Raw genomic sequence first — 26,609 nt, forward strand, 5'->3', positions numbered from 1 at the left:
TCAGGCAAAAAAATGTCACTTAAAAAGCCGATGGTTGTACACATCTTTTTAAAACTTTACAAATGGTGTCTGAGTTCATGGAACTTTGTGTGAAAATTTGTTTGTTTGATTTCAGATGCTGTGAAAAAGACATGGCTGTGCTGGGGCCAGGGCTCGAAATTGCGACCACCTGACACTTTTCTCCACCCGTTCCATCCTGCCTGTACATGCTTCTTCACCTCTTTTCCACACTCTCCATTGCTCTGGACTGTTGACCCTAAGTACTTAAAATCCTCCGACGTCTTGATCTCTTCTCCCTGTAACCTCACTCTTCCACTTGGGTCCCTCTCATCCACACACCTGTACTCTGTCTTACTGCGGCTAACCTACATTCCTCTCCTTTCCAGGACAAACCTCCACCTCTCTAGCTTCTCCTCCACCTGTTCCCTGCTCTCACTGCAGATCACAATGTCATCTGCAAACATCATAGTCCATGGAGATTCCTGTCTAACCTCATCTGTCAGCCTGTCCATCACCATAGCGAACAAGATGGGGCTCAGAGCTGATCCCTGATGCCGTCCCACCTCCATCATGAACTCCTGTCACACCTACAGCACACCTCACCACTGTCTTACAGTCCTCATACATGTCCTGCACCACTCTAACATACTTCTCTGCTACTCCAGACTTCTTCATACAATACCACAGTTCCTCTCTGGGCACCCTGTCATAAGCTTTCTCCAGATCTACAAAAACACAATGCAGCTCCCTCTGGCCTTCTCTGTACTTCTCTATCAACATCCTCAAAGCAAATACTGCATCTGTAGTACTCTTTTTTTGGCATGAAACCATACTGCTGCTCACAAATGTTCACTTCTGCCCTTAGTCTAGCTTCCACTACTCTTTCCCATAACTTCATTGTATGGTTCATCAGCTTTATTCCTCTGTAGTTGCCACAACTCTGCACATCTCCCTTGTTCTTAAAAATGGGCACCAGCACACTTCTCCTCCATTCCTAAGGCATCTTCTCACTATCTAACATCGTGTTGAAGAATCCAGTCAGAAACTCTACTGCCACCTCTCCTAGACACTTCCAAACCTCTACAGGTACATCATCAGGACCGACAGCCTTTCCACACTTCATCCTCTTCAATGCCTTCCTCACTTCATCCTGACTAATCTTTGCTACATCCTGGTCCACAACAGTCATCTCTTCTAGTCTTTGTTCTCTCTCATTTTCCACATTCATCAACTCTTCAAAGTACTCTTTCCATCTTCCCATCACACTACTGGCACCTGTCAATAGACTTCCGTCCCTATCCTTAATCACCCTAACCTGCTGCACATCCTTCCTATCTCTATCTCTCTGTCCTGCCAACCGGTATAGATCAGTCTCTCCCTCCTTACTGTCCAACCTAGCATACAAGTCATCATAAGCTTCTTGTTTGGCCTTTGCTACCTCTACCTTCACCTTACACTGCATCTCCCTGTACCCCTGTCTACTCTCATCAGTCCTCTCAGTGTCCCAATTCCTCTAAGCTAACCTCTTTCTCTGTATACACTCCTGTACCTCCTCATTCCACCACCAAGTCTCCTTATCTACCTTCCTTCCAGATGACACATCAAGTACTCTCCTACCTGTCTCCCTGATCACATTAGCTGTAGTTTTCCAGTCATCTGGAAGCACCTCCTTGCCACCCAGAGCCTGTCTTAACTCCTTCCTAAAAGTCATGCAACACTCTTCCTTTTTCAGCTTCCACCATTTCGTCTTCTGCTCTGCCTTTGCCCTCTTCATCTTCCTCATCACCAGAGTCATCCTGCACACCATCATCCTATGCTGTTTGGCTACACTCTCGCCTACCACTACTTTGCAGTCACTGATCTCCTTCAGGTTACACCGTCTACACAAGATGTAGTCTACCTGTGTGCTCCTACCACCACTCTTATAGGTCGCCCTATGTTCCTGCCTCTTCTGGAAGAAAGTATTCACTACAGTCATTTCCATCCTTTTTGCAAAGTCAACTACCATCTGTCCTTCTGCGTTCCTCTCCTGGATACCAAACCTGCCCATCACTTCCTCATCACCTCTGTTACCTGCACCAACATGTCCATTGAAGTCTGCACAAATGGCATCTCTCTCACTTCTAGGCATGCTCTGCATCACTTCATCAAAGTCCAACCAGAATTTCTCCTTCTCCTCCAGCTCACATCCTACCTGTGGAGCATACCCACTAACAACGTTTAACATCACACCTTCGATTTCTAGCTTCAGACTCATCACTCTATCTGACACTCTTTTTACCTCCAGGACATTCCTAACAAACTCCTCCTTCAAGATAACTCCTACTCCATTTCTCTTCCTATCTACACCATGATAGAACAACTTGAACCCTGCTCCTAAACTTCTAGCCTTGCTACCTTTCCACCTGGTCTCCTGGACACACAGTATGTCTACCTTCCTCCTCTGCATCATTCAACCGAGTCTCTACCTTTTCCTGTCATAGTTCTAACATTCAACGTCCCTACTCTCAGTCCTATACTCTTGGCGCTCCTCTTCTCTTTCTTCGTGCGAACGCACTTTCCTCCTCTCCTTCTTCGACCAAAAGTAATCCAATTTCCACCGGCGCCCTGTAGGTCAACAGTGCCGATGGCGGTCGTTGTTAACCCGGGCCTCGACCAATCCGGTATGGAAGTCATATGGAAGTCATAGTGACGTCTATGGAAGTCAAAGATTTGCATCTTTGCCGGATGCCCTTCCTGACGCAACCCTCTGGGGCTTGGGACCGGCACAATAAGACACTGGCTTGTGTCCTCTTGCGGCTACATTTTTCCATTTACGGTATGTTACAGTATGTTTTGACCTCTTTTCTGATGAGTCTCACTGATAATTGATAGCGCTCAGCTGAAACAAAGCTATTATGCTGGTATACAGGACATTTTAACCAGAAACTCATAGTGTGGGTGAAAGGATATAGTCTACTATCCTTTCAAGTCTTGAATGTATTGAATGATTTATTCCTATTAATAAAGGCAGACTGGGTAAGGGAAGTATTCAAGCTTTTTCAGAATAACGTTGATGTTGGTCAGGTAGATTTCGGACTTTCTATTGCTAGTTAAGGCCCAATGAGCCATTTTGAATAAAAGATCTGGGCCAGATGAGCCACTTCACGACGGGTTCTGGACCGGTGCGGCGCCGGATGAGCCGCTTCACGAACGGTTCCAGACAGCTGACCTGTCCGGATCCGAACGGATCCGGATTGGCTCCGCGCCCTGTCAGGCTTGGGTCCGCAGTCCTTGTGCCTGCGGGTCCTTCGCGTCGTGCAAGTGGACTCCTTTCCGGATCGTGGATCTGCCGGTGGAGGAACCAGGGCGGTTCCGGGGCGGAGTGAAAAGGCTATCTGGAAAGGCTTATTATTGTAGTCTAATGTGATTTCGCTGGTTCCTTTTATTTAACTTCATCAAAGTTAAATCATTTCTCACTGATTCAATTTATTATGCACTGATTTCAACTTTATACAACATAAAATAAAAATCCTACCTGAATAGTTTGCAGGGCGGCACCGGGGCGCAGTGAGTAACGCTGTCGCAGGGTCCGGGTTCTGTCCCGCTCTGTACGGAGTTTGCATGTTGTCCACGTGTCTGCATGGGTTCTCTCCGGCTTCCTCACACCTCCAAAAACATGCACTTCAGGGTAATTGGCCGTTCCAAATTGCCAGTATGAGCGTGTGAGCGTGCATGGTTGTCTGTCTCTGTGACGCTCCGCGGTGCACTGGCATAGCGCCCAGAGTTTGCTGGGATAGGCTACAGTTACCCGCGCTGAGGAAGTGGTCAGGAAAATGAATGAATAAATGAATGAATGAATAGTTTGCACTCTAACAGACTATTCATTTCCAGTGACACATCACACACTCAACCTGCACATAGCTCAGGAAAACGCATCCATTTGTTTATTAGCAGTCATCTGAAAATCCACAAATCCACAAAGTTACATGACTTGGTGTGTGTTTTCCAGCACTAACATCTTTTTCTGATACTACAGAGCTGCACTTTGATATTTACCTGAAATTCCTGAAACTGACATCATATAGCAGTTTATTGGGAAAAAAACGTGATCACTTTACTGTACATAGCATGGACCAAACTTCATAACAGAACATAAACTCTAAGCATATCCTTGTCTCTATATCCTCAAAGGTATTCTGTGCCACAGGTTCTAAAGTTCGTTCGTTGTATATTTTAAAGCTACGTCCTTCTTTTTATTCTAATCACTGCTTTATCCGCTGTAGGGGGTCACAGGGAGACGGAGCCTATCCCAGCTGACTAGGGACATAAGGCAGGGCAAACTCCAGGCGCGATGCAAGTGCATTGCAAAGCTACACACAAAGACAGACAACCATGCACGCTCACACTCACACACTACGAGTAATTTGGAACAGCCAATTAACCTGAATTGTATGTTTTTGGAGGTGGGAGGAAGCCGGAGAACCAGGAGAGACCCCACACAGACACGGGGGAAACATGCAAACTCAAAGTCAGAACCGCTTTGCTGTGCGGCAACAGCGCTACCCACTGTGCCACAGTGCCGCCGGCTACGCATCAAGTTCTATTAAAAGCTGCATACTTTGTGTTCCCATTGTTTCAGATGTTACTGTACATGAGGTAATGAACAGAAGGCTGACCAATTTCCTGTTAGTGCCACATGTGTACTTTAGCTTGTCCTCCCCCCCTGCCTTGTCCCTTTATCTATCTGGATTTGGTAGAGTTCTTGTGTCCGTCTACAATTTTTTCTTCCACCGCTCCTCCTACACTTTGATGATCGCAGCATACAGCTCAGCTATCTGAGCGCTGAAGTGTAGTCGCATTTCATTTCTCTTGGACTTCAGCGTTGGCGTGAGGAGGCCATTCTGGACTGAGAATGGTTCAGTTTGGATGCAGATGGCCTTCACCTAAAGAACAGGTTGTGTTAGAATGAATGAAGCTGCTTAAAACCTTAGATGACCTGTGGCCAGATGTTGTACCTGCTCAAAGGACTTGAGGCCTCTTTCCTTGCCTAGTTTCTGCATGTCCTCTAAAATGGCTTCCTTCACTTCCTGTGCAAGGAGAGACAAAACAGACATCAGAAAGAATGACGCCACCAGTGAATGATGTGTACAGAGTCTGAATGATAAGTGATTTAAATTTTATAAGGTACTATTTGCTCCATTGGTTTAATATTCAAGTGACAGACAGACAGACAGACAGACAGACAGACAGACAGACAGACAGACAGACAGACAGACAGACAGACAGACAGACAGACAGACAGACAGACAGACAGACAGACAGTCACTCACTCACTCACTCACTCACTCACTCACTCACTCACTCACTCACTCACTCACTCACTCACTCACTCACTCACTCACTCACTCACTTTATTAATCCCGGAGGAAATTGCACATATTCACTGCTCATAATGAATAAAAACTGGATACACACCAGGAGAAAAAGAAACACTGACACCACAGGACATACCACAAGACATACACTACACTAACAGGACATATACTACACTAAAACTAGAAAACTAAAATATAAACAGTATAAAATTAAATAAAATAACATAAATAACAATAAAAAATGAAATTAAAAATAGCCGGGCCAAAATGGTGTTTAAGGTACAACCTTCTTACATTGTAAGGCATGTCAATATCAATATCGCAACATCACAACACCTTGACCCCACTACACTGCAGCACAGGCTGACATCCCATCTCCTCCCCTCCATTCAACTGCATGCTGACCCCCCCCCCCGCTCCTCCTGAGAGAGTCATTGTACCCCCTGATGGCACGGGGCACAAAGGAGGACCTCAGCCTCTCTGTGGCGGTGCTCTCTGTGACAGCAGTCTGCCGCTGAAGGTGCTCCTCTGCTGGGAGAAGGTGGTGTGGAGGGCGTGGCTGGTGTTGTTCATGATAGCCCTGACTTTAGACATGTTCCTCCTCTCCAGACGCATCTCCACAGAGTCCAGGCTCAGCCTGACCACTGAGCCCGCTCTACAGATGAGTCTGTTAAGACTATTCATGTCTCTATTCCTGGCCCCGCCACCCCAACACACAATAGCGTATGACAGCACACTGGAGACTACGGACTGATAGAACATGAGAAGGAGCTCAGGACAGATGTTGAAGGAGGCCAGCCTCCTCAAGAAGTACATTCTGCTCTGCCCCTTCTTGTACACACAGTCCGAGTTGAGTGACCAGTCCAGTCTGCTGTCTAGCTGCATGCAGTCCCAGGTACTTATAGTTTCCTTCCACCTCCACCTCACTACCCTCGATGATCACTGGCTGTGGAGAGGGGGGTGCCCGCCGGAAATCAAGCACCATCTCCTTCATCTTGGAGGCGTTGAGCTGGAGCTGGTTCTGTTGGCACCACTCCACCAAGTCAGCCACCAATGCCCTGTACTCCCCCTCATCACCCTGCCAGATACATGCCACTATCGCAGTGTCATCGGAGTACTTCTGTATGTGGCATGTATCCGAGTTGCACTTGAAGTCCAATTTGTAGAGGGTGAACAGAATGGGGGAGAGCATGGTCCCCTGTGGCGCCCCCGTGCTGCTGGTCACCATACAAGACAAACAGTCCCCCATACGGACGTACTGGGGTCTGTCCGTTAGGTAGTCTGTAATCCAGCTCACGATTTAGGGGTCCACAGCCATGGAGGTCAGTTTATCCTGCAGGAGCCGGGGCTGGATGGTGTTGAAGGTGCTCAAAAAGTCAAAGAAGAGCATCTTGACGGCACAGTCCAAGTAGGAGAGCACACGGTGGAGGACAGTGTCGTCAACCCCAACCTTGGCCTGATAGGCGAACTGGAAAGGGTCCATGGCACCCTGCAACCGCACCCTACATCGCATCGCACCTTTAAAGGGTCAGTGTTTCATGAATTCTGGTTCAGCAACAATTAAAACTGAACTGGACAGTTAGAAAGCCCCAGAATAGGTTAGCTTTTACTACGATAACTGATTTTAAAAATAGAGCCATTTTTGCACCACATGTTCAAGATATGACTATTGTGTCTTTAGTGCATAACAAAATTGTTTTAAACGTCCTTCATGGGCATGAATGTCCTAAACATTAGACTAAATGAAAAAGCCTGGCTTACTCAATAAACCCATTTTATGGAACAAGCCGTTGGTGTAAAGACCATCCTCACACCACTTTGTAGTCACATACAGTATGTTCATTTCTATTCCTGTGAAACACAAACCTCCACCCGTCCATCATTGGTGACAAAGCAACTGTTATACTTATGATGTGCAGACATTGATTGACTTTAATATAAAAGTGTGATGGAGTAGAAGATGAACTCACATGAATTGTAACTACTCCACCCTTTCCACAGACACTAGCGCCTCAAGATACGCGCTTAATCCGTTCCATGACTGAGCTTGTCAGTTAAACATTTCCCCATTTAAAATCACTAAAATCATTTTAATTTGATCTAGTCTTGCAAAAAATGTTCCAAAACCTCTACATTATGAAAAAAACATTATCAACCGATAGGCATGCATACTTTGCCTGTGCATAATTAATTATATGCTACATAAACAATGATAAAGTATGAAAAGAAATACAGAAGTCACAAGCACACACAAGCTACATCTTGACACCATGAATGAGAGCGAGATGCGGTCTCGGCTGATATTGTGTCCATCCACTAACTTGCGGTGCTGTCCTGAAGCGCAGCCTGTATCTCGGATTTTGCTTGAATGTCGAAAAAAAATATAGACAGAGCAACGGCTTGTATCTCAAAAAACTCATATGTCAGGCAGCCTGTATCTTGAAGTTCTACTGTAAGCCCTTTTCAAACCCATAAATAATGATGCAAATGTAGGTAGTCTAAACACTTATTGACAATAACACACAATGGTTTCTACTGTTCACACTTCATTTCAAGGCTGATGCTGTATTCTCACAACATTCAGCGCTATCTCCGTAAGAAGCACGGACCCTGGTACCCTGGCTGTACTCTAAATCAGTGGTCCCCTACCCCCGGGCCACGGACTGGTACCGGTCCGTGGGTCACTTGGTACTGAGCCGCACAGAAAGAAAAAAACATGTCTCTGTCCCGCTTGAAAGGTCTTGATCACGTGCCAGGTTACCAGCCGCTATCCCTAAATTAAGCGCCCACAACTGCGCCAGTGTTCTGGATTAAAGTCAAGGCAGATTATCCTGAGATTGCCCAAAAAGTATCGAAAACCCTGCTTCCATTTCCAACCTCCTGTCTTTGTGGAGCGGGATTTTCTGCAGTGACCGTAAAGAAAACCAAACTACGGAGTAGACCGGACGTCCAGAACACACTTCACACTTCATTGTCCCCATCCATCCATTTTCTGTCATTACCCCTGAATCAGCGGTCCCCAACCACTAATTCTCATTATTGTAATTATTATTATTATTTGATTGACTTGTTCACCCTTTTATTGGGAATGATCAGTATTTCTCCTACGTTGAATGCACTGATTGTAAATCGCTATATTTCAAAATAAAACACATCAGTGCAGTGACTTCAATGGAGTTTTTAATATAATTATTTCTTAAATTATTTCGTTTGCAGAAATGTTGATAATAAATTTATGAAAAAAGGTTGTTTATTGTCTGTTGATGTCTGCATTTTACATAAAACCATAGTGGATGATTTATTATTAGACTACAGCTGTCCTGTCGTCATTAACGATTATCGAGCAAATGAAGGCCGGTTTGTGAAAATATTGTCTTAGACGAAGCCGGTCCGTGATGCAAACAAGGTTGGGGACCGCTGCTCTAAATGACTGCCCCCATGACATTAATGCCTGGATGTCAAAAACTTTTCTTTACATGAACTCTAACACAAGAAGTTCCTCTTCTCTAGGTCCCAGGAAACTAAAAGGTGATTTGAACCACCTGCAGTTTCCCTGGTGGAATTTAACAGGCCTCGTGCATAGCCTGTGCAAAAATATATAGAAATATTATAACTACACAAACAATTTTAATTTAATTTTAATGCAGAGACAATATCACATGACTGACTTTACTTTGTAATGTCTGGATTTACTCAATTGTCTTGTTACATGCTTCAGGATTGTACTGGTTATATGTTCCCTCCCTCCTGTGCCAGTCTAGACATGGAGACCAAGTGATCTGAAAACATTCTTTTACCAGAGCCTTTTATGATTTAATTTATGATTTTATTATCTCTTTTAGCTGCTTTTACTTACTTGAAATAATTATCTTATCCTCACTGTGGTCTGTGTTTTACATAAGCGGTATGAAGATGAATGAATGAAAGAAAGAAAGAAAGAAAGATTTTTGCAAAGCGTCGGGGATGCGGATCAGAGGGATGCTCCGAGGGGCGAGACTGAGAGTCAGATGCAGGTAGGAGCAGTGATAACCAGTAATATCGTGAGGGGGCTGAGTGAAGGTGGGGCAAGTGAGGACGGTGGCAGGGTGGCTGAGAGAGCAGGTGGAGAGATGGGGTCTGAATGGATTCCTGCTTCTGCCAGGCGCCGCGGTAAGCGGAAGAATGTTTTAACTGTCCCTGACGGACGTAAAGCTGGTCGACTAGAGAGCACACCGAGTGTTCCAGACAGTAGTGACAGTGATGAATGTATGTCTGACTGCAGTGACCTATCTCATACTCCAGTCACTGCCAGTCAAAACCACGATTTTTACCCTGAAAAAATGTTTAAATTGTTTTTACAACAAACTGAAGGCATGAAAGGTCTGAACCTGGAACCGTTTTTTCCTGATAAATAAAATTTTTATAATTCGGCAAAACAAGTTATTCAAAACAGAGCAACATCAGAACTCAGTGACCAAGAGATATACCGACTCAAAAAGAAAATGAGCAAAGTCCGTAAACAACTGAGGTTTGATAGGGCTGTCTGTGTGTAGTTACTTTAAGGTACTTTTAACTTTTTCCCCTATCATGGATTATTTTAGAGTGGGGACATTAAACGTAAATGGAGCCAGAGAAGAAAGGAAAAGAGCACTAATTTTTGACACAGCAAGGAGGAAAACTATTGATGTTCTGTTTTTACAAGAAACACACAGTGATGAGAACAATGCGGTGGACTGGAGGAAGGAGTGGGAGGGACAGGTGATCCTGGACCACAACACCACGCTGAGTGGTGGAGTGGGCTTCCTGTTCTCTAGAACTTTTAACCCAACATCTCGAAATCGAGCATGTCGTAAAGGGGAGGTGTCTTTTAGTAAAGGCACATTTTGAACACCGCACCCTGGTTTTTGTAAATATTTATGCTCCAACAAACGGTGCAGAAAGGAAGGGCTTTCTAGAAATAATACAAGCTAAGCTAGATAGCTGTGGTTCGGAAGACTTTTTAATTTTGGGTGGGGATTTTAACTGTACTGAGGATGGGATGTTAGACCGTAACCACGCGGAGCCTTACCCAGCATCCCAACACACTCTAAAACGGCTGGTCTCTTCTCATGGCCTAGTGGATGTGTGGAGGAGGATGCATCCAGACTGCCGACAGTACACTTGGTCCCACCTGACAGAAGGCAGGGTGTCTTTAGCCAGGCTGGATCGCTTTTACTGTTTTAAACACCATTTCAATGCTTTCAAAGACTGTAATATAATGCCAGCTGCTTATACTGATCATTCTCTGGTTTCATGTCATGTTGTGATGGGAAATATTTTACCTAGGAGTGCATACTGGCATTTTAATTCAACTTTAGCTTTGGACAGAGGCTTTAGAGAGATCTTCAGTTATTTTTGGAGCACTTTTAGACTTAGAAAAGCTGATTTTACCTCTCTTAGCCAGTGGTGGGACTATGGCAAAACAGTGATAAAAGTCCTGTGCCAACAGTATACTCTGAACGTCACACGAGACACCTGCCGGTCTATGAAACACCTAGAGGCTGAAATTGTGGAGTTGGAGACAAGCGCTTCCACAGGAAATCAGAGGTGTACTGAAATCCTCAAGTCCAAAAGAATGGCTTTAGCCGACCTGTTGGATACTAAAGTACAGGGTGCCCTAGTCCGATCCAGGGTACAAAACATCACCGAGATGGATGCTCCCTCTAGCTTCTTCTTCGGCCTGGAAAAAAAGCATGGACAGACCAACGTGATCCACTCCCTGCTGTCTGACACAGGACAGGAGCTGACAGAGCCTGGACAGATCAGAAGGCGAGCTGTGAGTTTTTATTCATCTTTGTATGACAGTGAATACCGGGAAAACCAGCCACTGTTAGAGGAGTTCTGTGCAGAGCTACCTCAGGTCTCCACGGAGACAAATTCACAACTTGACCGGCCGCTGGAGTTAGAGGAACTCCACACTGCCCTGCAGAACATGCAGGGACGACGTTCTCCGGGTATCGATGGTCTAATGGTTGAGTTCTATACAGCCTTCTGGGAGATTCTAGCATGTGATATGCTGGAAGTTTTCACCGAAAGTCTATCCTCAGGCTCTTTGCCACTGTCCTGCCGGAGGGCGGTCGTTGCCCTCCTGCCTAAAAAAGGCAATCTGCAGGACATCAAGAACTGGCGCCCTGTGTCACTGCTCTGCACCGATTACAAGATTCTGTCCAAAGCTTTGGCTACCAGGCTGAGGGAAGCTATGGAGCAGGTCATCCACCGGGATCAAACCTACTGTGTGCCCGGCAGGTCCATGGCAGACAATGTCTATCTAATTCGTGATGTTTTGGAGGTTTCCAGATCATTGGGTATAAACACTGGTCTCATTTCATTAGATCAGGAAAAGGCATTTGACCGTGTTGAGCACAGCTTCCTCTGGACAACTATGGAGAGGTTTGGGTTCAGCACCGAGTTCATTGCCAAGATCAAGGTGTTGTACAGTGACGTTGAGAGTATTCTGAAGTTTAACGGCAGTTTGTGTGCCCCATTCCGGGTGCATCAGGGCATCCGGCAGGGTTGTGCCCTGTCTGGGATGCTCTATGCACTCTCTCTGGAGCCCCTCCTCTGTAAAATTCGCAAAAGCATCGATGGTTTGATTTTACCTGGTGTTAGAGAGGACATTCTTTTATCTGCCTATGCTGATGATGTTGTTGTTCTTATCAAAAACCAGAGGGATGTTGATGTTCTGGTGGGTTTGACAAACTCATTCAATCTTTTAACTGCTGCAAAAGTAAACTGGTAAACTTTCTTTCTTTCTTTTGATTTTTGCAAAAACACTTTAATCTCATTCAAACATTTTGCAGTTTTACATTAGATGAAAGCATTTAAGTGCCTCAGAAGATCTTTTCCAAAAAAACTCCAATCACATTTAACATTTAGAACATTTAGAACATTTTACAATTTTTCATTAGATGAAATTTCAAAAACACTAAACACTCAAAAACATTAAACACCAAGAAACAAAGGGAAATACAATATAAAAATTAGTGCATTATAACAGGAAGTTTGCAAAAGTGAGGTGGTCATCAACTAAAGTGCATAGGACATTTTTGTAACACCAGATGTTCCTAAAGTTATTCAGGTCTTTTGTCAATTTATAGAAACCAAATTTTAGTTTTAAGCGACATCTGATGTTACAGCAAAAAACAGTAGCTGCTTCTTCAACGGTATTGTTTTCAATTTTCCTCTTCCTGGTCACATAAATTGCAAGTTTTGCCTCCCCAGAAATAAAATTTAAAAGCTGCCACTTCCTCTGATTCGATCTATTGTACCCAGCACCGTAGATGAATTTCCTGATACTAAAGTTTTCAATTGAACAAGTTAAAAACATTCGTTAGAAGAGTGAAGAGCACTGCAGGTCTCCTACACTCACTGAAAGCATGAAAGACTGTTTCACGAAGGGGACAGAAGGGACACTGGCTGGACACCGCAGGGGCGAAAACAGAGACAAAAGCATTGGAACCGACAGCACCATGCAAAATCCTTCACTGGAGGTCGGCTGTTTTTTTCTTGAGGGGAGGTTTGTACAGAAGTCTCCACTGCAGGTCAGGTCCATTTCCCGTCATCCTGTTGGCCCAGGTAGTAGGTGCTCTGTTACACAGGTTTTTCTTGTTGATCACTTTTACACATTGTACAGTATTTTTTTGTTGGCCGTGTGCAGGCTGATCTGTCATTCATCTCCGAGGAGAGGACCCTCCAGTTCTCCAAACAGGGGACTGATGTGGACCTCTGGGAAAGGATCTTTGCTGTCTGGTACAGTCCCTGTACTATAGTCTAGGAGGAGGCTTCTCTCCTTCCCGGAAAGTCTTTGCCTCCACAGTTGTAGCACCCTCTGAGCCACCCTGGTGGACTGGATGTTCAGCAGGGAGCTCACAGCCTGGGCATCCGCCAGCGCAGGCCCAGCGTTGTCTACCAGTTGCTGGAGGGTCACGGTCCTGGTTCTGCAAAGCGCTGTAGACAGACCAGGTGTGGCTCCACTGCAGACATCCAGCCTGGCTCCATGCACTAGTGGTTCCCTCAGTAACCAGAACAAAGAATCAGAGTTTTTTCCTGGGCTGCTTTTAAAAAGGGCCCACGACTTAAAAACACCATGATAAAACGGAGGCAAACCATTTAACTTTAGAAGCTTAGAGTCCATTAAAAACAGTGCAGCATCCAGGTCCAAGTGGCTCACTCGTCTGAATATGCAGCTGGCCACCTCTCTCCACGTCAGATCCGCTGGTCCGGTCAGAAACCGCTGGATGAACTGTAATCTGAATGTGGCTGTTCTACTAGCCTGGTGGATGAGGCCCTGTCCCCCCTCCTCTCTTGATAAAAACAACACTCCTTGAGGCACCCAATGCAGCCCATCCCAGAAAAAGTTAACAAGTTTGGTCTGGATTTGGGCTAGAAACCCTGATGGAGGGTCCATACAGGCCAAGCGGTGCCACAGCTGCGAGGCTACCAGATTTTTTATCACTAAAACTCGACCTCTGTACGACATTCTGGGGAGCAACCATTTCCATTTTTTAAGTTTCCCTTCTATTTTGTCAATGACGCCCTCCCAGTCTTCCTGGTTGTTGTCTCATCTCCCAGGTACACACGGAGATATTTGAGACCATCAGTCTTCCAACACAAGTTTTGAGGAAGAACTGGGAGGTTGCCATGCCACTCGCCAACAGCAAGGGCTTCACTTTTGTTCCAGTTTACTTTTGCAGCAGTTAAAACATTGAATGAGTTTGTCAAACCCACCAGAACATTACTATCCCTTTGGTTTTTTATAAGAACAACAACATCATCAGCATAGGCAGATAAAAGAATGTTCTCTCTAACACCAGGTAAAATCAAACCATCGATGCTTTTGCGAATTTTACAGAGGAGGGGCTCCAGAGAGAGCGCATAGAGCATCCCAGACAGGGCACAACCCTGCCGGATGCCCCGATGCACCCCGAAGGGGGCACACAAACTGCCGTTAAACTTCAAAATAATCTCAACGTCACTGTACAACACCTTGATCTTGGCAATGAACTCGGTGCTGAACCCAAACCTCTCCATGGTTGTCCAGAGGAAGCTGTGCTCAACACGGTCAAATGCCTTTTCCTGATCTAACGAAATGAGACCAGCGTTTATACCCTATGATCTGGAAACCTCCAAAACATCAAGAATTAGGTAGACATTGTCTGCCATGGACCTGCCGGGCACACAGTAGGTTTGATCCCGGTGGATGACCTGCTCCATAGCTTCCCTCAGCCTGGTAGCCAAAGCCTTGGACAGAATCTTGAAATCGGTGCAGAGCAGTGACACAGGGCGCCAATTCTTGATGTCCTGCAGATTGCCTTTTTTAGGCAGGAGGGCAACGACCGCCCTCCGGCAGGACAGTGGCAAAGAGCCTGAGGATAGACTTTCGGTGAACACTTCCAGCATATCACATGCTAGAATGTCCCAGAAGGCTGTATAGAACTCAACCGTTAGACCATCGATACCCGGAGAACGTCGTCCCTGCATGTTCTGCAGGGCAGTGTGGAGTTCCTCTAACTCCAGCGGCCGGTCAAGAAAGAAAGAAAGAAAGAAAGAAAGAAAGAAAGAAAGAATGAATGAATGAATGAATGAATGAATGAATGAATGAATGAATGAATGAATGAATGAATGAATGGTTTACTGTGAAGCACTTCGTAAAATCTGATCTGGACAGTGCTTCATCAATAAAAGTTACCATCCATCCATCCATCCATCCATGCATCCGTCCATCCATCCATCTATCCATCCATCCATCCATCATCTGAGGACAAAACGATCGTAATCACTCACTTGTTTCACTTGTTTATTCGAAACATGGATCAGCTGACTACTGGTGAGAGGTGGGGTACACCCTGGAGGAGACGCCAGCTCATCACAGGGCCACAGAAAAAGTCAAACAAACACGCACTCACATCCATGGACCAATTACAACTGATCAGTTCACCTCAGCTGCATGTTTGTGGAGGTGGAGAACCACTAGAGATCCCACACAGACACAGGAGAACACACAACCTTCACACAGAAGGGGATTGAACGAGCAAACCTTCTTGCTGTGAGGCTCCACACAATATCCCTATTATCATTCTTGGGGTGTTGGTGGTGGCATTATTACTAGTAACTCAGACATTACCTCTCTTCCACACAGCTCCTGGTAGCTGCCATCCAATCCCAGGGTCCTCTTTGCCCAGTCAGACAGGACGTCGGGGTCAGGAACCACCACTGCTACCACACAGGCCTGGAGACAAGCACTAGTGGTCTGAGGGGCTGGAGGCCTGATGATCTGCCTGACGACAGCTGAACAGGAAATCAGTTCAGACACACACAATGTCTTCCCTCCACTCACCTGCAGACTGTCTCCATGCACAAATATCTGAGCCACTGCCTCGCTGCTGGTGTAAATGTTCTCGATCTTCTCTGGAGCAATGTACTCCCCCTGTGCCAGCTTAAAGATGTGCTTCTTCCTGTCTATGATCTTCAGTGTGCCATTCTGTCAACACGCATAAACACACACTTCACATACTTGAGTTGAAGGTTAAGACCTTGCAGTTAATAACAATAACAAGTGTTAAGCTGACATGAAGTCAAAGAACTCACTGGAAGCCATTTTCCAACATCTCCAGTGTGAACCCATCCATCTGCATCAAGTGCGTTTGCGGTATTCTCCGGGTCCTTCAGGTAGCCCTTGAACACATTATGACCTTTTGCACACACCTACAAACACAAAGACACAAGACACACTGTTCTGATTCCCATGACTATGAAGAAATGTAAAAAAACCAGACTGTCCTTCTTGTTTGTGGGTTTCACCTCTCCTTCTCCGTTTACAGCCAGATAGTTCATCTCAGGGACGTCCACCATTTTGACCATGTTACAGGGCAAAGGAGCTCCAACGTGACCTGTGGACATGAAGGCAATGTAGCTCTTGTGGAACAGACATAGAAACAGAAACAACCTGTTCATGGATCACCTGCTGTCCAGTCCCCAGGTGTGGTCATTGTGACTCCAGCAGTGCACTCTGTTTGTCCATAACCTTCATAGCACTAAGACAGCAGAGAAACGTTCATGTTTATGACGACAACCAACACAGGGTGACATCTTCTAGAGCAAAGACTGATTATCAGCTGTAGAACATGACATGACTCCACTTACAGGAGAGCAACAGAAACAAAGCAACTTGGGAAACCAGAGCCACGCTCAGCCTGAGTGGGATGTTACCTCACAGCTGAGGGCGACTCTCAAGAACCTGAGAACCGTGGGAGAGACTGGAGCAGCTCCAGTCAGCAGGATGCGAACACAACCTCCGAGGCTGGCCTGCAGGGAAAAGCACATGACATTAGTCCACAGTTTAGGTCCAACCCAAAACACAAGAAGAATTCATCTTTTAGAACCACAGTACTTATTCATGACTTGACACGTGTCCATACGTTCACAGTGACACAATGATGTGTCTGACTACTAGAAGACCAAACTGGTTCTTAGAAAGTTACTGTTTTGAACCAGCTCAGAACTGGCTCAAGCACCACCCAGGAAGGGGCAACAGTGTCTACCGGTATATCCTGTTTCAACATTGTGAATAACCCCTGCAGTTTCAAATATATCTAAAAACAAGCCTCTTTAGACGTGTCTGGACCCCACCCCAGCAAAGCATGTGTGGAACTGAAGTTTGTCCATTGAATGGAGATGTGGATAGTTCAATACCTGGATCTTTCTGAAGATGAGGTAATCCCAGATACTGTCTCTTCTCACGATGCCTTTTATTAGTTCTGCCTCCTTCCTCTTGTAGGCAAACTCCAGCAGCCAGCGCTTCAGGGGGCTGTTGGCCTGACCGTAGATCTGTGGCGGAACACAGAACAACGAGTGTCTTCATCACTATCATTTATGCTCCTTTCATGTGTTATTAATATCCAGCAGCTCTCCAGTGACTCATCTACATCATTCTCAGAATTCAAAGAGGAAATGCCACCTGAGGCCTGAACAAACACTCGCCCTGCCCACCAACCTTGTCATACATTCTGTTCAGGAGTCGAGGAACCACAGGAAACATTGTGGGTTTCAGCATCTTCAAATCATCTGACAGTAAACGAATATCCCCTTGGAAAAAGCCGATCCTGGCTCCCTGGACAACCATCACTCCCTGTGAATAGGAAGAAGCAGTGTTTCCTGGCAGTTTATTATCATTCATAGTTACAGCATGCAACACTTCCCTCTCTGGCTCACAATAGGAAATTATCATAAAGATTGACAACTTAGTTCCCAGAGAGGGCCAGTGATGGTCACGTGTACATTTTGTCAGGGGTCCTAGCCTGGTCCAACCTGGCATTTTAGCAAAAGTACGTGGGAATTTCATTTGGGAGTCTATTTTTTAATTGAAGGACAAATCAAATTTCCACAAATGTGTAAGTCCCACAGTTCATCAGTTCAAAGTTCTTTCCAGTTTTTTCTCCTGCAACCCAAGACTTCAATCCAATTTTTACTAACATGCAGAGAAACTCAACTCATGGATCAAGTCAAAATGACATGAAACCAGTACCGTCGTCTATTTTAACTTTGACAACAGGGCTTACAGTTTACTGGTAACCTGGGTGTCCCACGGACTGATGACTGGGATCCTCAAAGGTGGGTGGTAACATCATTTTTGACATGTGTGGGTGTGTGACGGCGGTAAAATCTGACACAAATCAGGCTGTCACTGGGGTAACATACGGTACCTGAACAACTCTCTCGAACATATGGGCCAAGGGCAGGAAGGAAATATGGACGTCGCTGACACCCAGTGGACAGCGAACCTAAAACACATCCACACATACATGATGAGCATCAGCACCAGAACATGGATGGAAATGACCCAGGCAGACAGAAGAGAATACACCCAGCGTGAACGCTGCCTTTGGCCACCCAACATGTGGCCAAAAGCAGGTAACACAGCACGGCATCTTCTGGGGGGTGGGTCTGAGGTAAGAAAGATGAGGTTCATCTCATTTCATTACTGCAGCATCGATCTCTCTGCATCTCTGTGTTCTGCTTCTTCGTGCATTAAATATTATTCTAGTTTCTCACAGTGAAGTCATGATAGCTATGCTTAAATTACAGCAATGGCAGTGACCTTAAGAACAGAGGAAACTGGTGGGCATCTTTCTAGGTGGGGGCCATAACCACTCAATATCAGCAAACATCCCGTGTGATTTACTGCACAAAAGTCAAGACATCCAAAAAATATTAATACATTGCAGTTAAATAATTAACAATTACATTATTTGAAGTTGCCTCCCCAAACAAACACCAGACAGCAGCGATGTCTACGGAGTTCCCTCTGTTCTTTTTCCCCAGAAGGGGGCGCCATCTGTTGAGTTGACACAAGGAAGTCGGGGAACCCGGAGAGAACCCATGCGGACACAGGGAGAACATGCAAACTCAGCACAGAGAGGGACTCGAACCTGGAACCACCGTGCTGTGCAATTAAATTAAATTGAATCAATTTTATTTTAATTTAATTATACTGGAACAGTCTTGCAGTGGATAGAGCTGTCGCCGCACAGGAAGATGGTTTCGCATTCGAGTTTGCATGTTTTCCCCGTGTCTGCGTGGGTTCTCTCCGGGTTCTCCGGCTTCCTCCCACCACCAAAACCATGCGCTTCAGGTTAATTGGTCTTTCCAAATTGCTCGTAGTGTGTGAGTGTGAGCGTGCATGGTTATGTCTTTGTGTGGCTCCACGGCGCACTGGCCTCACGCCCAGTGTTTGCCCCGCTACGGCAGATAAAGTGGCTCGGAAGATGAAATTAAATTAAATTAAATTAAATGAACCTCTCCAAGGAACCATCACCTTATCGTGGTGGAGAGGTTTGTGTGCCCTAAGGATCCTGGGAGCTATGTTGTCGGGAGTCTTGTACTCCTGGTAGGGTCACCCAAGGCAAACAGGTCTCAGGTGAAGGGCCAGACAAAGAATGGTTCAGAGGATCCCATGAAAAACGGAAAAGGGAAAAATGTGACCCTGCCCGGAGGAAGCCCGGGGCCCACGCCTGGAGCCAGGCCTGGACGGAGGGCCCGTCAGCGAGCGCCTGGTGGCCGGGTCTGCCACATGGCCCGGCCGGGCTCAGCCCAAAAAGGCAACGTGGATTCTTCCCAACCCTGTGGACCCACCACCCGCAGGGCAGACCGATGGGGTCGGGTGCGCTGCCATATGGGTGGCAGTGACGACAGGGGGTCACGACGGACCAGACCCGGGCGGCAGAAGTTGGCTTTGGGGATGTGGAATGTCACCTCACTGGCGGGGAAGGAGCCGGAACTTGTGTTGGAGGTGGAGCGTTACCAGTTGGATCTGGTAGGGCTTACCTCCACGCATAGCCCCGGTTCTGGATCCAAACTCCTGGATAGGGGTTGGACCTTGTTCTACTCTGGAGTTGCGTCAGGCGTGAGGCGCAGGGCGGGTGTGGGGATACTCACAAGCCCCCGGCTGAGCGCCGCTGTGTTGGAGTTTACCCCGGTGGATGAGAGTGTCGCTTCCCTACGCCTTAAGGCTGTGGGGGGGGGAAACTCTGACTGTTGTTTGTGCATATGCACCAAATATCAGTTCAGAGTATTCGGCCTTCTTGGGGTCCCTAAATGGGGTCCTTGAAGGGATCCCTGCAGGGGACTCCATTGTTCTCCTGGGGGACTTCAACGCACACGTCGGCAATGATGGAGACACTTGGAGGGGCGTGATTGGGAGGAATGGCCTCCCTGATCTAAACCCGAGCGGTGTTATGTTGTTGGACTTCTGTGCTAGTCACGGATTGTTCATAACTAACACCATGTTCGAACACGAACAAGGATGCTCATAATTGTACCTGGTACCAGAGCACCCTGGGTCGGAGGTCAATGATTGATCTTGTGATCGTATCATCTGATCTTCGACCGTGTGTTTTGGACACTCGGGTGAAGAGAGGGGCAGAGCTGTCAACTGATCACCACCTGGTGGTGAGTTGGGTCCGTTGGCGGAGGAAACCTTTGGATAGACCTGGTAAGCCCAAACGAGTAGTGCGGGTGAACTGGGAACGTCTGGAGGAGGACTCTGTCCATGAGGCCTTCAATTCACACCTCCGAAGGAGCTTCTCGTGCATCCCTGTGGAGGCTTGGGGCATTGAACCTGAATGGTCGATGTTCAAAACTTCCATTGCTGAAGCTGCAGCTGAGAGCTGTGGTCTCAAGGTCTTGGGTGCCTCAAGGGGCGGTAACCCTCGAACACCGTGGTGGACCCCGGTGGTCAGGGAAGCCGTCCGACTGAAGAAGGAGGCCTTCAGGGGCATGTTGTCCCTGGGGACTCCTGAAGCAGTTGCAGGGTACCGACGGGCCAAAAGGACTGCAGCCTCGGCTGTGATGGAGGCAAAACAGAGGGTGCGGGAGGAGTTCAGAGAGGCCATGGAGAAGGACTATCGGACGGCACCAAAGTTGTTCTGGAGGACTGTCCGACACCTCAGGAGGGGGAAACGGGGAACCATCCAAGCTGTATACAGCAAAGATGGGACACTGTTGACCTCGACTGAGGAGGTTGTTGGTCGGTGGAAGGAACACTTTGAGGAACTCCTGAATCCAACCCCAACTGACCCGTCCTCTGTTGCAGGGGCAGAGCTGGAGGATGATGGGGGATCAGAGTCAATCTCTCAGGGTGAAGTCACCGAGGTAGTTAAACAACTGCACGGTGGCAAAGCCCCGGATGTTGATTAGATTCGCCCGGAAATGCTGAAGGCTCTGGGTGTTGAGGGACTGTCGTGGATGACACGCCTCTTTAACATTGCGTGGAAGTCTGGGACAGTGCCGAAAGAGTGGCAGACTGGGGTGGTGGTTCCTCTTTTTAAAAAGGGGGACCAGAGGGTGTGTGCCAATTACAGGGGCATCACACTCCTCAGCCTCCCGGGGAAAGTTTACTCCAAGGTGCTGGAAAGGAGGGTCTGGCCGATTGTCGAGCCTCAGATTGAGGAGGAACAATGTGGGTTCCGTCCTGGTCGTGGAACAACGGACCAGCTTTTTACTCTCACAGGGATCCTAGAGGGGGCTTGGGAGTATGCCCATCCAGTCTACATGTGTTTTGTGGACTTGGAGAAGGCATATGATCGTGTCCCCAGGGATATACTGTGGAAAGTACTGCGGGAGTATGGGGTGAGGGGGCCTCTCCTCAGGGCCATCCAATCCCTGTACGCCCAAAGTGAGAGCTGCGTTCGGGTTCTCGGCAGTAAGTCGAACTTGTTCCGAGTAGCTGTTGGCCTTCGCCAGGGCTGCGCTTTATCACCAATTCTGTTTGTGATTTTCATGGACAGGATATCGAGGCGTAGTCGTGGTGAGGAGGCTTTACAGTTTGGTGCCCTGAGGATTGCATCACTGCTTTTTGCAGATGACGTGGTCCTGTTTGCGTCATCAGCCTGTGACCTGCAGCGCTCACTGGTCCGTTTTGCAGCCGAGTGTGAAGCGGCGGGGATGAGGATTAGCACCTCCAAATCTGAGGCCATGGTCCTCAGCAGGAAACCGGTGGAATGCCTTCTCCAAGTGGGGAATGAGGTCCTTCCACAAGTGAAGGAGTTTAAGTATCTTGGGGTCCTGTTCACAAGTGAGGGAACAATGGAGCGTGAGATTGGACGGAGAATTAGATAGATAGATAGATAGATAGATAGATAGATAGATAGATAGATAGATAGATAGATAGATAGATAGATAGATAGATAGATAGATAGATAGATAGATAGATAGATAGATAGATAGATAGATAGATAGATAGATAGATAGATAGATACTTTATTAATCCCGGAGGAAATTGAATTGGGCAGCAGGAGCGGTATTGCAGTCGCTTTACCGCACTGTTGTCACAAAGAGGGAGCTAAGCCGAGAGGCAAAGCTCTCCATCTACCGTTCAATCTTCGTTCCTACCCTCACCTATGGTCATGAGCGATGGGTCATGACCGAAAGAACGAGATCGCGGATAAAGCGGCTGAAATGGGCTTTCTCATGCGGATAGCTGGTGTCTCCCTTAGAGATAAGGTGACAAACACTGCTGTTCGCGAGGGGCTCAGAGTAGAGCCGCTGCTCCTTCATGTGGAAAGGAGTCAGTTGAGGTGGTTTGGGCATCTGGTGCGGATGCCTCCGGGCATCCGCACATAGGGAGGTATTTCTGGCACGTCCAGCTGGGAAGAGACCTCGGGGCAGACCCAGGACCAGGGGGAGGGATTATATCTCAACACTGGCCTGGGAACGCCTTGGGATCCCCCAGTCAGAGCTGGTGGATGTGGCCGGGGAAAGGGAAGTTTGGGGCTCCCTGTTGAAGCTGCTGCCCCCGCGACCCGATTCCGGATAAGCGGTGGAAGATGGATGGATGGACGGATAAATGAAATGAAATATTTACTTCCAAATACTGTTGTTTGGTTGTATGGAATTTCCTTCAGGATAAATTAAGTGAGCAAGTAAGTAGGTAACTAACTAACTAAATATCTATCTGTCCAGACAGGATATGAACACTTTCCTGAAGAAAGGGCTGGGGGTTTGACTTTTCATTTGACACTCACACTTCGGCTTCTGAGTTAACAACACAAGTGAGAAAAGAGGAAAAAGAAGAAAGAAGAGGTGTAGAAGAAATAGGGAAATGAAGAGGGGAGAAGAACGAGGTGATAGTGAGGTAGAGAGGACGGAGTTAAAGAAGGAATCCTCCCCATTCAATCCAGAGTTTCTTAACTGCAGCTCACCTTTGTTAATTTGATGAAGGCTGAGCAGTTGCACACAATATTCCCATGAGTCAGCATGGCTCCCTTTGGGTTTCCTGAAAGCACAACCCACACACGTTTAAATGAAATGCGTTATTCACCCTTTATATCACTAATTATTCAATCACCTGTAGTCCCACTGGTGAAGCAGATAATAGCCATGTCCCCAGGTTGTGGAGGCTGGAGGGACGGGTGTGACAATAAACAAACACTCAAATCCACATTTTCAACACAACAGTATTGTCATTTTAATCATGGACACGTTGTCACTGGTAGCAAGCTGCTCACCATTGGTTGGTGATGGTGGGCCTTCCCGATTGCCTGAGGACAAGACATAACACAACGTTATGTGTAGAATTTAAAAAAAGTATGTTGACATTTTGAAAGTTCATATAGGATGATCTCCATTCTCAGTTTGTGGCAGGGATTCAATAAATAAAAATGTTCTATTCCTAAAAACAGAAGAATGAAACAAGAAAAAATGGAATAATCAGAAAGAGACAAGGAACCAAACGGTGGTGCCGACCTCCATCTCCTGCAGACTGAGGATGTGGATCCCAGCCTCTTGACCTCTGCTGACCAGGCCTGCATCAGGGGTCTCCATGACAACAATGGTTTTCAGAGTGTGCTTCTTGTCCTTGATGCAGTCCAGCAGCAAGGTGACTTTGTCGTCAACATCACAGACGACCGTCTTGATGGAAGCTGAAGGAATGGAGTGCAAACGCAGACAATGTGGCTGTAGCTGGTCACCAACTCCACCCTGAGGAGTGTGTGTGTGTGTGTGTGTGTGTGTGTGTGTGTGTGTGTCTGTGTGTGTGTGTTCAAGCTGCTGCAGTGTGTTACCTTTGTCCACAATGTACTGGATGGCCTGCAGTCCCAGCGTATCGTACAGAGGGACAGCCACCAGAGAATACGTGTAGCAGGCCAGTTCAGTCACGTTCCACTGCACACACAACAGTCAAAGCATGAAGCACTGAATCAGATCAACTGAAGCTCCGGGAACATGAGGACGCGGACTGTCATGACATTACACATGTTTGAATAGGTTAACACCTTTATTGAACAAGCGTCTGCCGTGAACCAGGACTTAATGAGACTTACCCCTAGAACACCATCGCTGGGGGATTTTCGCCCGAGCAAATTATTTTCACGATTTTTAATATGTTGCGTTTGTATGAGTGTTGTGGGTTTCTGGGTAGTTTCAGCACTGACTTTGATGTCTTTGAAGGTGTGGGTGTTTCCAGTGTAATTGTGTTTTTCTTTTTTTAGGATGTTTTTTATTTGTGAATTCCTAATTTTCCAGTAATTTTGGAACATTTTTTTATCATCCCCCCATGACACTTTTCTTTCATTATGTTAGACATGTCAGTTGAAAATTTAAAAAAACAAACAAACACTAATATTCATGTGTAGTCATATTTTGACATATTTTGATGACAAGTACTTCTTGTTGGGTATATTATATCAGGTAAAAAATCACCCGGCAGCTTGAAAAACGAATGTTTCATGTCGACTCTGTTAGCGTTGCAAACCCAACAGGTCTCTAACTTTGCTGAGTGGAGCCATAATGTCAGGGGTTCTGCTGAGGGCCACGGATGCAAAAAGTGTAAAATCCTTAACTGTTGGTCCAAAAGGGAAACGTTCAATTAGTTTATAATTTTTTTGCTTGATATCATCTTATTTATGCATGAATGCAAGAAAATCCTAAAATAACTTATGATTTTTTTGTTTTTCCGAGCCGAGCAATGTGGAAATGTGGACAGTTATACCATCTTGAACCCGGTGACTGCAGTGCCTGGTCTTCATGAAGCGGCTGGTTTTGTGTTCAATGAGTTGAGTTCGCAGCAGCTTTATAGCCATATGGTAGAAAGCTGCACCACCAACAAAACAAGGCAACTAATGGTCCTTTCTGAGAGGAGCGACTCAGAACAGCACTGCAGTGCAAGTTCAATACTATCTAGATGAAACAGCAAAGACCGGTATTTCTCTGGACCACTTCCAAGGTACACACAGTCACCAGATAGTGTCAAACCTATCATGTGATATCATGTGTCTGTGTCCTCACTTGTCCTAATGAGACAAGAATGTGTACAAGTTATTTAAGTTCAAGTTGTGTTGATACCAGGAACTGTCCTGAAATGAGGTCAGCCTGATTCTGATCACAGCTTGGTTTGATCAAACTTTCGTCGCCTTCTGTGTGATGATTCTTTCTATGTCTGACCCAAAAGCGATGCATACCCATGATTCATTTAACTTCAATAGATACAGGATCTCCACAACAGCCTCAATGATCTTAATAAAATCAGTTTTTGTTGTTTTCCTTATGTTTGGATCTGAAACAATAAACCAAATATAGAGAACTGGTTTGTGTGTGTGTGTGTCCGTCTCACTGAAGCATCACTGATCCTCACGCTTGATATTTCTACTGACTTCTTGTCCAAAATAATGCTACTTTATGTCCATAAGACGTCAAATCACATCCGTCCTGTTGTTCTCACACATCTGCAGTTATACACGATTTACGGTCTTTGTCAGTTCTTTGGGATCGTTCAGATCTTGAGTTATTGTTCAAAGGAGTGCGGTTTAAATGGACGTCTTGGTGAGGAGCTGTGTGGGTGAAGACGCACGTCGGTACCTCAGGTCGGTTCTGGGAGAAGATGCCAATGTGGGAATCGGAAGTTCTGGAGTGTCCTTTGTGAAGAAATGCTGAACCCAAATTCTCTGCTCGCTCCTTCACCTAACATACACACACGTGCGCATGCACACACACACACACACACACACACACACACACACACACACACACACACACACACACACACACACACACACAAATAAAAGTCTTGCTTTTATAGCTGTTTCACTGATGTAAACAAACAAACAACACATTGCATGACCTCAGGCGCTGCTGGAGGATTTATTATTAGCTAAACAGCTACTGTTTACTTCACAGAGAAACTATGAAAACGTCAAGATTCAATTAGCTAATCGGATGAGTTGATAGAAAAAACATTTGATAACTATTTTCAGCTTTTTCTAAGATGCTGATTATCTAACCTCTAAACTAGTAAACTCGAGTCTCGTTAGTAGTGTTGGGTTGTGTCTTTCTCTGGAGCGCCAGACAAGCCTGTGTATCATCACAACATGCCAGGTTGTTATCACTAATTTATTATTTGCACTACTTGTTACATTATTTTATTTGTGGTCTGTTTCCTGTTGACGTTTTGACTTTAATGTAAGGCTGTAGGTTCGGTGGGTTGGTTAGTGGTTTGGGTGTGCTACTAGTCTAAATAATCCATTTGCTTTCAGTGGCTTTATTTTTAAATTACACTCAGCAAACGTTTTCAGGCACCTGGCAGCTGACGATCACTGTGATGATCTCTAATTCACCGACAGGCTGACTTGAACAATTGGAATGATGGTAGGTTCTCATGAACACTGATTTTGTAAAACAAAGGTCATTTGATTATCTTGAATAAAAATGTGGGTGATGAGCTCAGAGCTGGTGGATGTTTGTCTT

The 26,609-nt window shown here is 46.1% G+C and overlaps 1 protein-coding gene across 13 annotated transcripts in view; it reads right to left on the minus strand.

Moving 5' to 3' along the window:
• LOC137602366 (long-chain-fatty-acid--CoA ligase 1-like) overlaps positions 1 to 26,609 on the minus strand; it is a 58,393-nt gene that overhangs the window by 7,127 nt on the left and 24,657 nt on the right. For 12 of the 13 annotated variants that reach the window (XM_068325014.1, XM_068325011.1, XM_068325013.1 and 9 more), the window contains 17 exons: positions 25,725 to 25,826; positions 23,933 to 24,032; positions 23,616 to 23,791; positions 23,378 to 23,410; positions 23,218 to 23,269; positions 23,072 to 23,145; positions 18,077 to 18,154; positions 17,368 to 17,502; positions 17,067 to 17,201; positions 16,584 to 16,679; positions 16,336 to 16,408; positions 16,176 to 16,264; positions 15,963 to 16,079; positions 15,712 to 15,855; positions 15,499 to 15,603; positions 4,998 to 5,069; positions 3,518 to 4,925 (listed from right to left, as the gene is read on the minus strand). In XM_068325014.1, the coding sequence (XP_068181115.1) occupies positions 4,782 to 4,925; positions 4,998 to 5,069; positions 15,499 to 15,603; positions 15,712 to 15,855; positions 15,963 to 16,079; positions 16,176 to 16,264; positions 16,336 to 16,408; positions 16,584 to 16,679; positions 17,067 to 17,201; positions 17,368 to 17,502; positions 18,077 to 18,154; positions 23,072 to 23,145; positions 23,218 to 23,269; positions 23,378 to 23,410; positions 23,616 to 23,791; positions 23,933 to 24,032; positions 25,725 to 25,826 (1,725 nt within the window). In that variant the 3' untranslated portion in view covers positions 3,518 to 4,781. Of the gene's footprint in view, positions 1 to 3,448; positions 4,926 to 4,997; positions 5,070 to 15,498; positions 15,604 to 15,711; positions 15,856 to 15,962; positions 16,080 to 16,175; positions 16,265 to 16,335; positions 16,409 to 16,583; positions 16,680 to 17,066; positions 17,202 to 17,367; positions 17,503 to 18,076; positions 18,155 to 23,071; positions 23,146 to 23,217; positions 23,270 to 23,377; positions 23,411 to 23,615; positions 23,792 to 23,932; positions 24,033 to 25,724; positions 25,827 to 26,609 lie in introns of those variants that run through there. The other variant, XM_068325015.1, reaches the window with a different exon arrangement.

This window comes from Antennarius striatus, chromosome 10 (genome assembly GCF_040054535.1).
Source record: "Antennarius striatus isolate MH-2024 chromosome 10, ASM4005453v1, whole genome shotgun sequence".
Classification (NCBI taxonomy): Eukaryota; Metazoa; Chordata; class Actinopteri; order Lophiiformes; family Antennariidae; genus Antennarius; species Antennarius striatus.